Source organism: Hypanus sabinus, chromosome 25 (genome assembly GCF_030144855.1).
Source record: "Hypanus sabinus isolate sHypSab1 chromosome 25, sHypSab1.hap1, whole genome shotgun sequence".
NCBI classification, from domain to species: domain Eukaryota; kingdom Metazoa; phylum Chordata; class Chondrichthyes; order Myliobatiformes; family Dasyatidae; genus Hypanus; species Hypanus sabinus.
Window position 1 is genome coordinate 6,285,106 of NC_082730.1, and position 15,099 is coordinate 6,300,204.

A 15,099-nucleotide genomic window follows, 5' to 3' on the forward strand; every position below is an offset into this window, starting at 1 on the left:
AACAAGACATTTCTCTGGACTAGGGTGTAAAGCACATTAGTACACATAACACACACATAACACACAATAACTTAGGATAGTGCATCCCTAAGAATTTGATCTATAAATGAATTATGCATAGGTAAACATAGTAAAGTGCATAAATTAAATATTGTAGGGTACAGAACAAATTTGAAGGTGATGTGGCAGAGAGTTCAGAAGCCCAATGGCCTAAGGGAAAAAGCTGTTCTCCACCCTGATCATTCTTGTCTTTATGCATCGGAGTCTCCTGCCTAATGACAGAATATTAAAGGCGATGCTGGATGGATGGGCAGGATCCTTGAAAAGACCAAGAGCCTTGCATGTGCAGCATGCTCCTGTTAGGTGTTAGGGAGATGCCTATGGTCTTCTCAGCCATTTTCACAGTCCTTTGTAAGGAATTCCAGTCCGATGCTATTCTGCTTCCATACTAGATAGAGATGCAGCTTGTCTGGACACTCCCAATGGTGCTCTTGTAAAATTCAGTTACAAAGAGCGGGGGGAGCTCACTTGCTTCAATTTCTCAGGGTGTTGTGGTGCTGCTGTACCTTCTCATTCAGGGAGGTGATATTGAGGGACCAAGTGAGGTTGACTGTGATAGTCACTTAACTCTGTCTACAGAGGAACTGTGTATGTGCAGAGGGGGATGATCAAGTAAAACATTGCTTCTGCATACTGATAGCAAGAGACAGATCCAAAGAATTTTAAGATAATTGAAAGAACTCAGTATTTACTGTTAGCTTCACTACAATTTATCACACTGTCAGGACATTCCAAACTGTTTAGTAACAAAGTTCTCAGGAGTTGCTCGAGCCCTTCAGTATCAGACACTTCCCATATGAAATAAATGGGTAAGAGGAAAGAAAAGAGAACATGATCAAAGTACTCATTACTTACCTTCGCATTTCACCTCCAATGGTGTCCAAGCTGAATCTTCCTTGCAAGTAACAGATCTTGAACCCAATAATGAATCTTCCTTGAACACATAACCCAAATCACATCTGTAATTAATCACTGACCCCACTTCAAATGCCATCTCAGAAACAGATTCATCAATTGGAGAACCATGTTCCAGCTCGGGAGGTCTGCCACAATCACCTTAAAAATAAATAGGATTCTTAAGTTCATCGTTCAACAACTGTTCGGGAACAAGAGAGACAATATTGCACTGTTAGGGATAAACAGAGAGTAAGAGGTGGAGAATTTCTTAAATGCATTTATTTTAATGCTAGGAGCATTGTAAGAAAGGTGAATGAGCTTAGAGCATAGATTGATACCTGGAAATATGATGTTGTAGCTATTAGTGAAATATGGTTGCAAGAAGGGGTGTGATTGGCAACTAAATATTCCTGGATTTCATTACTTCAGGTGTGATAGAATTGGAGGGGCAAGAGGGGGAGGTGTTGCATTGCTTGTCAGAGAAAATATTACAGCGGTGCTTTGGCAGGATAGATCAGAGGGCTCAGCTAGGGAGGCTATTTGGGTGGAATTGAAGAATGGGAAAAGCGTAGTAACTCTTATAGGGGTGTATTATAGACCACCTAATGGGGAGCGAGAATTGGAGGAGCAAATTTGTAAGGAGATAGCAGATATTTGTAGTAAGCCCATGGTTGTGATTGTGGGAGATTTTAATTTTCCACACATAGACTGGGAAGCCCATTCTGTAAAAGGGCTGGATTGTTTGGAGTTTGTAGAATGTGTGCAGGATAGTTTATTGCAGCAATACATAGAGGTACCAACCAGAGAAGGGGCAGTGTTGGATCTCCTGTTAGGGAATGAGATAGGTCAGTTGACGGAGGCATGTGTTGGGGAGCTCTTCGGGTCCAGTGATCACAATGCCATTAGTTTCAATATAATTATGGGGAAGGATAGGCCTGGACCCAGGGTTGAGATTTTTGATCGGAAAAAGGCTAACTTTGAGGAGATGCAAAAGGATTTAGGAGGAGTGGATTGGGACAATTTGTTTAATGGGAAGGATGTAATAGAGAAATGGTGGTCATTTAAAGGTGAATTTTTGAGGGTACATAATCTTTATGTTCCTGTTAGGTTGAAAGGAAAGGTTTATTTGACAATTGGTCAAATGAAGCAAGAGATCCTGAGATAAACAGGTCTCCAAAACACTTAATACCTAGTTCATCCCAATCTTTAAAGACTTTATCAGTCATGGAAAGGATAAAAAAATAATTAAGGAGAATGAGAGATGATAATGAAAAATTCACTATACCAAAAAATTTTCTAAATTGAGACCAGGTCCTTAAAGTTTGCTTAACAATTATGTTATCTGTTGTTTTATTTGCTGAAAAAGAAGAGTATGATCCAAGAAGAGAGACAATAGAGGAATTTTTTACAGAATTAACTTCTGAGGAGACCCATGATGGGCAATTTTTACGATAAATATAATAGGACCAGAAAGTAATATTCCTTATATTGGCAGCCCAATAGTAAAACCTAAAATTGGGTATGGCTAATCCACCCATCTTTTTATTTCTTTGTAAGTAAACTTTACTTAAACAAACTTGTTTATTATTCCAAATATAAGAGGTTAAAATTGAATCTAAAGAATCAAAGTACGTCTTAGGAATAAAAATAGGTAAGGCCTGAAAAAGATTTAAAAATTTAGGAAAAATCTTTATTTTAATCGAATGAATTCAGCCAATTAGGGATAAAGAAAGAGGGGACCACTTAGAAAGCGTCTTTTCCACATAATTCAATAAGGGGTTTAAGTTTTCTTTAAATAAATTCTTGAAGCACTCCCAAAGACATATTTTTACAGATACCTTCAAATTAGAGATTTTCTACATTTCCAATTAGCTGCTTTTCCTATAGGTCCTGATAAAAATGTACTGGTCAATCTTTCAAATTTAAAACCTTTTGTTAATGGTTCTATTACCGGTATCTATAACTTGTTGATTGATTCTAGACAAGACTTTTTAGATAAAATAAAAAAAAGCTTGGGAGGATGACCTAACTTGTCAGATTTCTGATGATAGATGGAATAAGATTCTTAAACGGGTTAATGAATCATCTTTCTGTGCTCGTCAATCTCTTCTAGAATTTAAAGTGGTTCATAGAGCTTACTTTTCTAAACAGAAGCTCTCCAGTTTTTACCCAAATGTTTCTCCACTTTGTAATAAATGCAACTCTGCTGATGCCTCTTTAATTCATATGTTTTGGTTTTGCCCTACAATTGAAAAGTGCAATTAACGGTGCACAGACTTTTATGTATATTTTTATCTTCTCTTCTTAAGTGAATATGTTTTTTTTTCTAATTTTCCATTGTCATCCATCAGCTTTTTTCTTTGGTAGTTGGTAGGGGGTTGACTTTTTTTATATAAAAAAATTCTTTTATGATGTATGACTTATCTTTAAATTTTTGATTACAGAGTGGTATACCTTTATGTGTTATGCTATAATATTTTGATCAATTTTCTTACAATATATGAATGTACACAAGTTATGTTGAGATGTATCTATGTGTTGCACTCTGCAAATCTTGTTTTTTTTCCTTCTGAATAAAAATATTGTAAAAAGAAAAAAAGGAAAGGTTTAGAAGTTTGAGAGAGCCATGGCTTTCAAGGGATGTTGAAAACTTGCTTCAGAAAAGAGAGAGATCTACAATAAATATAGGGAGCATGGAGTAAATGAGGTGCTCGAGGAATATAAAGAATGTAAAAAGAATCTTAAGAAAGAAATTAGAAAAGCTAAAAGAAGATATGAGGTTGCTTTGGCAATTAAGGTGAAAATAAATCCAAAGGGTTTCACAAGCTATATTAATAGCAAAAGGATAGTGAGAGATAAAATTGCTCCCTTAGAGAATCAGACTGGACAGCTACGTGTGGAGCCAAAAGAGATGGGGGAGATTTTGAACAATTTCTTTTCTTCAGTATTCACTAAGGAGAAGGATATTGAATTGCGTAAGGTAAGGGAAACAAGTAGGGTAGTTACGGAAACTATGATAATTAAAGAAGAGGAAGTACTGGCGCTTTTAAAGAATATAAAAGTGGATAAATCTCCGGATTCTGACAGGATAGTCCCTAGGACCTTGAGGGAGGTTAGTGTAGAAATAGCAGGGGCTCTGACAGACATATTTCAAATGTCATTAGAAACGGGGATGGTGCTGGAGGATTGGCGTATTGCTCATGTGGTTCCATTGTTTAAGAAGGGTTCTAAGAGTAAACCTAGCAATTATTGACCTGTAAATTTGATGTCAGTGGTGTGTAAATTAATGGAAAGTATTCTTAGAGATGGTATATATAATTATCTGGATAGACAGGGTCTGATTAGGAATAGTCAACATGGATTTGTGCATGGAAGATCATGTTTGACAAATCTTATTGAATTTTTTGAAGAGATTACTAGGAAAGTTGATGAGGGTAAAGTAGTGGATGTTGTCTATATGGACTTCAGTAAGGCCTTTGACAAGGTTTCACATGGAAGGTTAGTTAGGAAGGTTCAATCGTTAGATATTAATATTGAAGTAGTAAAATGGATTCAACAGTAGCTGGTGAAGAGTATTGTGTTCAATTCTGGTCACCTCATTATAGAAAGGATGTGGAAGCTATGGAGAGGGTGCAGAGGAGATTTACCAGAATGTTGCCTGGTTTGGAGAACAAGTCATATGAAGCAAGGTTAGCAGAGCTGGGACTTTTCTCTTGGAGCGTAGAAGAATGAGAGGGGACTTGATAGAGGTCTACAAGATTATGAGAGGCATAGATAGGGTGGATAGTCAGTACCTGTTTCCTAGGGTACCAATAGCAAACACCAGAGGGCATATGTACAAAATTAAGGGAGGAAAGTTTAGGGGAGACATCAGGGGTAGGTTTTTTTACACAGAGGGTTGTGAGTGCCTGGAATGACTTGCCAGCGATGGTGGTGGAGACTAAAACATTAAGGATATTTAAGAGCCTCTTCGACAGGTACATGGATGAAAGAAAAATGGAGAGTTATGAGGTAGAAGTGCTACACCTGCCCCCACACTTCTTCCCTCACCACCATCCCAGGCCCCAGACAGTCCTTTCAGGTAAGACACCACTTCACCTGCAAGTCAACTGGGGTGATATACTGTATCCGGTGCTCCCGATGTGGCCATTTATACATTGGGGACACCCACCGCAGACTGGGAGACCGTTTCGCCGAACACCAGCGCTCGGTCCTCCAGCAGTGGCGGGATCTCCCTGTGGCCACACACTTCAATTCCACAGACCACTCCCACTCTGACATGTCTGTCCATGGCCTCCTCTACCGTCAATATGAGGCCACACGCAGGTCGATGGAGCAATACCTTATCTCCCGCCTAGGTAACCTCCTACCTGCCGGCATGAACATCCACCTCACAGACCTCTGTTGATACCCCTGCCCCCCCTTACCCCATCCCTATCTATTATTTTAGTCTGGTTCTCTTTCTCTCCCCCCCCCACTGTAATCTCTCCCCACAGCCCTACCTTTCTTTCTCTTTTATTTCCCATAATTCTCCACCTTCCCCCTAGCTCATTTCCCTCCAGCCTATCACTTCCTAGCTCTCTACTTTATCCCTCCCCCCACTTCTTATGCCCCCTCAACTATCCCATGTTACTTCACTCCTGATTAAGGGTTTCGGCCCGAAACGTCGTTATTACCTCCTCCCATAGATGCGCTCTGGCCTGCTGAGTTCTGCCAGCATTTCGTGTCTTTTTTTTAGTTATGGGGTAATGTGAGTTTAGTACTTTTTAAGGATTATATGGGTTGGCACAACATGGAGGACTGAAGGGCCTATACTGTGCTGTAGTGTTCTATGGTTCTATGGATGGAAGATGCCAGAGAGTAGTGGTGGATAACTGTTGGTCAAGTTGGAGGCCAGTGACTAGTGGTGTGCCTCAGAGATCTGTACTGGGTCCAATGTTGTTTGTCATATACATTAATGTTCTGGATGATGGGGTGGTAAATTGGATTAGTAAGTATGCAGATGATACTAAGATAGGTGGCATTGGGGATAATGAAGTAGGTTTTCAAAGCTTGCAGATTGATTTAGGCCAGTTAAAAGAGTGGGCTGAAAGGTGGCAGATGGAGTTTAATGCTGATAAGTGTGAGGTGCTACATTTTGGTAGGACTAATCAAAATAGGACATACATGGTAAATGATAGGGCATTGAGGAATGCAGTAGAACAGAGTGATCTAGGAATAATGGTGCATAGTTCCCTGAAGGTGGAATCTCATGTGGATAGGGTGGTGAAATATGCTTTTGGTATGCTATCCTTTATAAATCAGAGCATTGAGTATACGAGTTGGGATGTAATGTTAAAATTGTACAAGGCATTGGTGAGGCCAAATTTGGAGTATTATGTACAGTTCTGGTCACCGAATTCTAGGAAAGATGTCAACAAAATAGAGAGAGTACAGAGAAGATTTACTAGAATGTTACCTGGGTTTCAGCACCTAAGTTACAGAGAAAGGTTGAACAAGTTAGGTCTTTATTCTTTGGAACGTAGAAGGTTGAGGGGGGACTTGATAGAGGTATTTAAAATTATGAGGGGGTTTAAAATTATGAGATAGAGTTGACGTGGATAGGCTTTTTCCATTGAGACTAGGGGAGATTCAAACAAGAGGACATAAGCTGAGAGTTAAGGGGCAAAAGTTTAGGGGCAACATGAGGGGGAACTTCTTTACTCAGAGAGCGGTAGCTGTGTGGAACAAGCTTCCAGTAGAAGTGGTAGAGACAGGTTCGATATTGTCATTTAAAAAAAATGGATGGGTATATGGACAGGAAAGGACAGAAATGGGCTGAGTGCAGGTTGATGGGACTAGGTGCGAGTAAGCTTTCAGCACGGACTAGAAGGGCTGAGATGGCCTGTTTCTGAGCTGTAATTGTTATATATTATATGGTTATAATATTAGGTCTTGAGAAATGACGTGATGGATGTTTCTTCTTCTGGGAGAATGTAGCATTGTAGGATTGTAATTTAGATTTGCTACTTTGATACAATTAGGGAAAAGGTTTTACATAGAATATAGAACATTACAACACAGTATAGGCACTCTGGCCCACGATATTGTGCCAACCCTTTGGCCATTTGGTTAAGCAGGGCAGCACGTGAGGATCATGACTTTTGACTTCTCAGATGCCTTCAATAGATTGGCACTTTGATTGTATCCTGGATAATGGACTACTTGACTGGCAGACCACAGTATGTGCGGCTTCAGAGCTGTGTGTCAGATATGGCTATAAGCAGCACTGGGTAGCCACAGGGGACTGTATTGGCTCCTTTCCTGTTTCCCTTGTATACCTCACACTTTAGATCCACAGAAATTCTCTGATGACTCAGCAATAGTTGAGAGTATAAAGGGAGGACAGGAGGATGAATACAAGGCCCAAGTGGAGGACTTTGTCAAATGGTGCAAGCTGAATCATCTGCAGCTCAACATCAGTCAGACAAAGGAGATGGTGATGGACTTTAAGATGAAGCCTGCATTGCTTCCTGTTAATATTGATGGCAAGGATGTGGATGTGGTTAGGATCTACAAGTATCTGGGTGTGCTCTGGATGACAGACTTGAGCGGAGCACCAACACAGAGGCTGTGTACAAGAAGTCACCTCAAATTCCTGATGGAGACTGAGGTCCTTTAGAGCAGTGGTCCCCAAACACTGGGCTGCAGACCGGTGGTTGGGGACCTCTGCTTTAAGAGTATGCAGGCCTCTCCTTCACATGTTCTACCAGTCTGTTGTTGCCAGTACAATCTTCTATGCGGTGGAGTTCTGGGGCAATGGCATCAACACAGGTGATACCAATAGGCTCAATAAACTGAATAGAAAGGGTAGTTCTGTTATAGGAGTCAAACTGGACGCACTGGAGGCTGTGGTAGAACAAAGGACCCTATGGAAAATCCTGGAAATTCTGGACAATGTCTCTCACCCTCTGCCTGCAACCTTGGCTGAACAGAGGAGCACTTTTACTAATACAGAAGACAACTGCGTTGCTCTGAAGAGCGCAAGATGAGGTCATTCTTACCCTTGGCCTTTAGACTCTATAATGAGTCAATCTATAGCTGGGGAAGTGATGACCCCCCTCCTGTTAGACTGTTTGCAGTAATCTTTTTTAAATTCTTTCTACTTCTCTTCCAATATTTACTTTGTACAAAGGTTTGTATATCTCTGCATTTGTAATGCTACTTTGACACTGTAATTTTCTTTTTGATTAATAAAGTATCTATCTATCTACACCAGGGCCAATCTAACTGTTCCCTCCTACATAACCCACTATTTTCCTATTATCCATGTGTATATCTAAGAGTTTAATAAATGTCCCTTATGTATCTGCCTCTACCACCACTCCTGGCAGGGGTATAAAAAAAAACTTACTTCTGACTCCCCCCTACAGTTTCCGTCAATCACATTAAAATTACTCCTCCTCGTATTTCCTCCAAGGGTTGCCAATCTTTGGAACTCTCTTCCTTGAAAGGCAGTGGAATTAGAGTCCGAATATTGTTAAAGTTTGTTGGATTTGTCCCTGATGAGAGTGAAAAGCTGACCAGGGTAGATGGAACTGCACAGTTGAGATCACAGTCAAATCAGCCATGATCTTGTTGAATTCACAGTGCTAACTTGTGTGGTTATTCTATGGCCCATCCTAGAAATAAGCATAGTCAGCGTGGTTCCTAACAATTTGTGTTTTCGGTATTATTTTGATTTGCGTATCTGTTGTTTGTCAGTCTTTGTTTATGCCTAGTTTTTCATAAAATAGTATTGCATTTCTTTTTCCCTGTACATTTCTCCAAGAAAATAATCACAAGGTGTTATATGGTAAAATATGCACATTTTGATAATAAATGTACCTTGGTGGAGAGCTGTTGGAGAAAGATGGTGTTTGACATCAGTTAACGGGAACAGAATACAATTTATTGTAAAAAAGATGATGAGGTGAATTGGATTAGATTTGTATCACTACAGTGGCAATGATAGAAACTTAATACAAAAGGTTCATCTAAGAAATGATTGTGGATCAGGAAGGCTCCGACGCATTGAAAGACTTTGGTGGGGTTAAAAAAAAATCCAAATAGAATAAAAAACATATTGCCAGGGTGGTGTAAAGGCAAATACATTAAGGACATTTAAAAAATGCTTAGATGGGCATATGGATAAAACAAAAATGGAGGGTTATGTGGAGAGAATGGTTAGATTGATTGTGAAGTTGTAGGCCAAAGGGCCTGTACTGTTCTATATTCTATATCATGAATAAATAAAACAGCCTCTAGGTTAAGCAACACGTTGAAAAGTCAACCCACAACTTAAGTTTAGCTTTAGGGGATATAATAAATAAGTAAAGAATATACTGTGTTACGAATGAGGAGAAACTCTGATGGACAGAAGAGTACAGAATCGCCAATGCCCCCCCCCCTTTGGAGAATCGCAAATCGCTACTGTTCCGATGCTGTTATCAAAGGAAATGAGAGAGATAAACAGCTCATACAAATTTATGAGAGAGGGGCACAGCACAGGTTGGAATGTCTCCTATTGACAAAGAGAGAGATTACTGCTATTGTCTCTTGGAGAAGGAATCGTGTATTGAGTACTGTTCTATTCATTGAAACCCCTCAGGGGGCAACCAGAGTGGTCTGGTTGAGGGATTGCATCATCCCAACCTGATTGACATCTGAGACCCCGTGAGTGGGGATAAAAGTAGGGGTCTGGGAAACACCCCTCAGACGCACCAGGAGAGACGCTATGAGACCGGTGGGGGCTTGTGTATGTGTCCACCCTTGCCTGGGTGACGAGTCCTCCACGGAACGGTCTAGCTAAAGGACAGAGACGGATCAAGATCGTAAAAGGAAAGTCGGCAAGTTACTCTCTCTCTCTCTCTCCCCAACAATTGCAACATAATGAACAACAACTACTGCAGCCTGTCTGAACTGAACTGAACTTTATATTTCCATCGGACAATTCATTATCCTCTAGACAACAATAGAGCTTATTTCTTATTGATGATTATTATACTCGCACTTGTAGGTTTAGTATTGATTACGCATATTATCTGTATATTTGCATTGATATTATTGTTGTGTATTTTTACTAATAAATACTGTCAAAAATAGTATCATCAGACTTCAACAGATACTCCTATCTTTGCTGGTAAGACACCCAGTTACGGGGTTCGTAACAACTTGGGGCCTCGTCTCGAGATTTGATACCAAATTGGAGGGCCAGTAAATCAGGCTTTTAAGTCCAGACTTGGATCTGGTTGCGCAGGTAACCAGATGGGAAACCAGCAAAGATGGACACAGCCGAATTTACAAAAAACCTGCCTCCAGAGGCGCTAGAGGATGCCACAAAGTCAGACTTGGTAAATATTGCGAAAAGATTAAAACTCACAGAGGTGAAGTCGTCAATGAAAAAGTGGGAGATGCAGAGGGCCATAGCTCAGTATTATGTTAATAAGGAGGTGTTTTTGGTTAAGGTAGTGGAACCTACCCCTAAAAAGGTACCCGCTAGTGGGACGGTTCAGTTAGAGTTGGGCAAATTGAGGCTAGACATGGAAGAGAAGAAGAGGGAGCATGAACGTGGGTTAAAACAGCTGGAAGCAGCTGAAAAGGAGAAGGAGAGAGCTGAAAAGGAGAAGGAAAGAGCTGAACAGGAGAAACAGAGGAAGCATGAGCTGGAAATTGAGAAGTTAAGGCAAGAGCGAAGAGCTCAAGGGGCAGACCAAGAGGAGAGGTTTAATGTTAGTAGGGAGATTAGGTTAATACCTCTGTTCGAAGAAACAGATGTTGATAGTTATTTCTTGCATTTTGAAAAGGTGGCAGTGAATCAGAAGTGGCCTAGAGATCATTGGGTGGCGTTGTTACAAAGTGTGTTAAAAGGCACAACAGGCATAAGCGGCGTTGTCTGAGGAGGAGGAGTATGAGAATTACGAGGAAATAAAACAGGCCATTTTTCGGGCCTACGAATTGGTGCCTGAGGCATATAGACAAAAGTTCAGAGATTTAAAGAAAGTGTAGGATCAGACGTATGCAGAGTTTGCCTATGAGAAGGGTGTGCTCTTGGATCGTTGGTGTGTGGCAGAAAGGGTGGAAGAGGATTTTCATCATTTCAGGGAGTTAATTCTGATTGAGGAATTTAAAGGTTGTGTTTTGGATGATATCCAGATATATTTGAATGAGAAGCCGAATAAGTCCATATCCGAATTTGCCAGGTTCGCAGATGAATATGCCCTTACCCACAAGACAAAGTTTTCCTCAAATAAGAGTTACCAGAAAGACCGTGGTAACAGTAGAGAAAGCCCGCCGGCTGAGGCAGAAATTCAGCCGGGAGCTAGTGGTAAAAGTAAGGAGGAAGAAAGGCAAGATGGCAGGAGGGTTCCTGGCTTGACCTGTTTTAATTGTGGAAAGTTGGGTCATATTGCATCTAAGTGCTTTGCTTCGAGAAAGGAGATAGGAAAAGGGAAAGCAGCAATTCCTACAGGATATATTGTGTCGATCAGCAAATCGACGAGAAAGCCCCAAGGAGATAGAACACGAGAGGGGCGTGAGAAAATTTATTTCAGAAGGGACCGTGTCTTTGAAAGAGGGAGAAACACCAGTTCCAGTGCAGATCTGGAGAGATACTGGAGCTGAGCAGTCATTGATTCTCAGTAAGGTACTAGATTTTGGTCCTGAGATGGGAGAGGTAGTTTTGAGAGGCATAGGAAAAGGGACAGAAGCTGTACCTTTGCATAGGATCATTATAAATTGTGATCTGGTATCTGGACCAGTTGAAATAGGGGTGCGATCAGAATTCCCGAGAGAAGGCGTGGACGTCCTTCTTGGTAACGATTTTGCAGGTGGTGACGTACGTTCAGCAGTGAAGCTGACGAGCAAGCCTGTAAGTGTTGAGGACCCACCCCGAGGTTCCAAGATCTATCCCATATGCACGATCACTCGCAGCATGTCAAGAAAGGCAGCTGAGAAAGAGACCAGTTTAAATCAGTCCGGTGTTGATTTGGCTGAGACATTTTTATCGACCCTGTACCAAGAGGGGCTAGAGGGTGGTAAAATGGAGAATAGGGAGGTGAAAGAGAGTAAAGGAGAGGAGGTAGACCATCTCCCCTTAGCCAGGAGGAAATCTATAGAGGGACAGAGTAAAAATGAGAAACAGATAAGGCTGTTAGAAGGTCCAGGGTTGGACATGGATGATCTATCTGGCTTGACAGAACTGTTTGAAGAAGTTGAAGAATTCAAATGTGTTCCCAATAATGAAATAAGGGCAGTCCTAGATGAAAAGGATGCCATTATCTTGAAGGAGTCTGCTGGGTTAGCAGTTGAGGTTGTTTCAGCCCGCAGGGTTGAGCTTTCTCTAGAAGGGGGTTGCACAGAGAGTAACTGGGAGGATCAGGGGAACTTAGAATTTGAAAAGGGGACGGGTACTGAAAGCCTGGAAGAGGCAGATGTCCCGTTTGAGTGTGTTCAAGATGTGGATGCATGTGGTACAGAACCTTGTAATGAAACTCAGGAAAAGTCTGAGGTATCTGATTTAGTTAAAAAGGAATGCAGTCCTTGTGGGTCAGATGGACTTGGTTCAGTGAAGAAAGGGTTAACCTTGATACTAGTGGGAAATGAGAATTCCCAGTTGTTTGTGTTCAAAGGTGTGTTAAAAGTTAGTGAGGAGATAAAAGGTGGTGATGTGGATATTATTATTGAAGGAGAAGGGAAAAGTGTAGTTCCTAAGTTGAATGAAGAAAATTTAAAGTCTGGATTGGTGTCAGAAGCAGTAACCAGGCTGAAGGAACAATGGCGTGTTAACAAGGTGCCTGCGAATCAATTACAGTTTGATTTGGAATGTAAAGGTACCCCATTAACTAATGTTATTCAAGGGTGTGCTGTGAAGAGGCAGAATTTGAAATGTTGTTTGGACAAAGAGGGATCGCTTACAGATATTAAACTGAAAACTAATAGAATGAAGGGTCCTGAAGATAAAACTAACAAATTGCTTAAAAATAAAGAATTGTGTGTAAGTTCAGAAGATGGGCTAAGTTTGGAAAACATTGTTGATAAAATAACTCCTATGAAAGGAGCATGCAAAAGCCTATTCCACAATGGTGAGCAAGCTAACCACGTGAGCGTTAAGTGGAAAAGGGGTGAAGGTTGACAAAATGCCACTTTAAAAAACAGAATCTGGTTTTGAGGGATTTCGACAAAACATGCAAATAATGACAACTTATTGACAACATGGAAGATTGACTGTTAAGTTTGAAAGTAAAATAAAGATTAGTATTTGCATAAACTTTTGTAATATACATGTAAGCTAAGATCACAACTCTTTAGTTTTGTTTTGCTGAAGAAAAGGAATAAAAATAGGTGGTTATTAAATTGGAATCTGATGCTACAGGAATTTTATTAGGTACAAGATATTAAGATACTAAAGGAAGTGACAATGTAATCGCTAAATGTTTAGATGCTAAATTGAATGTATAACTGTATTACTCTGTAGTAAAAAACTCTTTTGTATTGTTTTAGGTTCTGAAATTCTGTAAGACTCTGTATTAGTTATTTTTCCCTGTGGTAAAAATTCTTAGAAGGATGGGGGTGTTACGAATGAGGAGCAACTCTGATGGGCAGAAGGGTACAGAATCGCCAATGCCCCCCCTTTTGGAGAATCGCAAATCGCTACTATTCCGATGCTGTTATCAAAGGAAATGAGAGAGATAAACAGCTCATACAAATTTATGAGAGTGGGGCACAGCACAGGTTGGAATGTCTCCTATTGACAAAGAGAGAGATTACTGCTATTGTCTCTTGGAGAAGGAATCGTGTATTGAGTTTCTATTCATTGAAACCCCTCAGGGGGCAACCAGAGTGGTCTGGTTGAGGGATTACATCATCCCAACCTGATTGACATCTGAGACCCTGTGAGTGGGGATAAAATTAGGGGTCTGGGGAACACCCCTCAGATGCACCAGGAGAGATGCAACGAGACCGGTGGGGGCTTGTGTGTGTGTCCACCCTTGCCTGGGTGATGAGTCCTCCACAGAACGGTCTAGCTAAAGGACAAAGACGGATCAAGATCGTAAAAGGAAAGTCGGCAAGTTACTCTCTCTCTCTCTCTCTTTCTCTCCAACAATTGCAACACAGTGAACAACAACTACTGCAGCCTGTATGAACTGAACTGAACTTTATATTTCCATCGGACAATTCATTATTCCCTAGACAACGATGGAACTTATTTCTTATTGATGATTATTATACCAGCACTTTTAGGTTTAGTATTGATGACGTATATTATCTGCATATTTGCATTGATATTATTTTTGTGTATTTTTACTAATAAATACTGTTAAAAATAGTATCATCAGACTTCAACGGATATTCCTATCTTTGCTGGTAAGACACCCAGTTACGGGGTTCGTAACAACTGTATGCTGCATATGGAAGCTTGATTCCACCATACTTGGAATACTGTGTCCATGGAAGCCTTGTTGAAAATGGATGGAGATAGAAACATAGAAACATGGAAAACCTACAGCACAATACAGGCCCTTTGGCCCACAATGTTGTGCTGAACGTGTCCCTACCTTAAAAATTACTAGGCTTACCCATAGCCCTCTATTTTTCTAAGCTCCACGTACCTACCTAAAAGTCTCTTAAAAGATCCTATCGTTTCAGTCTCCACCACCATTGCTGGCAGCACTTATCACTCTCTGAGTAAAACACTTACCCCTGACATCTCCTCTGTACCTACTCCCCAGCACCTTAAACCTGTGTCCTCTTGTGACAACTATTTCAGCCCTCGGATAAAGCCTCTGACTATCCACACGATCAATGCCTCTTACCATCTTATACATCTCTATCAGGTCACCTCGCATCCTCCGTCGCTCCAAGGAGAAAAGGCAGAGTTCTCTCAACCTGGTTTCATAAGGCATGCTCCCCAATCCAGGCAGCATCCACGTAAATCTCCTCTGCACCCTTTCTATGGTTTCCACATCTTTCCTGTAGTGAAGCGACCAGAACTGAGCATAATACTCCAAGTGGGGTCTGACCAGGGTCCTATATAGCTGCAACATTACCTCTCGGCTCCTAAATTCAATTCCACAATTAATGAAGGCCAATACACTGTATGCCTTCTTAACCACAGAGTCTACC

The 15,099-nt window shown here is 40.8% G+C and overlaps 1 protein-coding gene across 1 annotated transcript in view; it reads right to left on the minus strand.

Moving 5' to 3' along the window:
• Positions 1–15,099, minus strand: part of LOC132381259 (sushi, von Willebrand factor type A, EGF and pentraxin domain-containing protein 1-like) — a 72,327-nt gene that overhangs the window by 50,444 nt on the left and 6,784 nt on the right. The window contains exon 2 of the mRNA XM_059950640.1: positions 916–1,116. Within this exon, the coding sequence (XP_059806623.1) occupies positions 916–1,116 (201 nt within the window). The remainder of the gene's footprint in view (positions 1–915; positions 1,117–15,099) is intronic.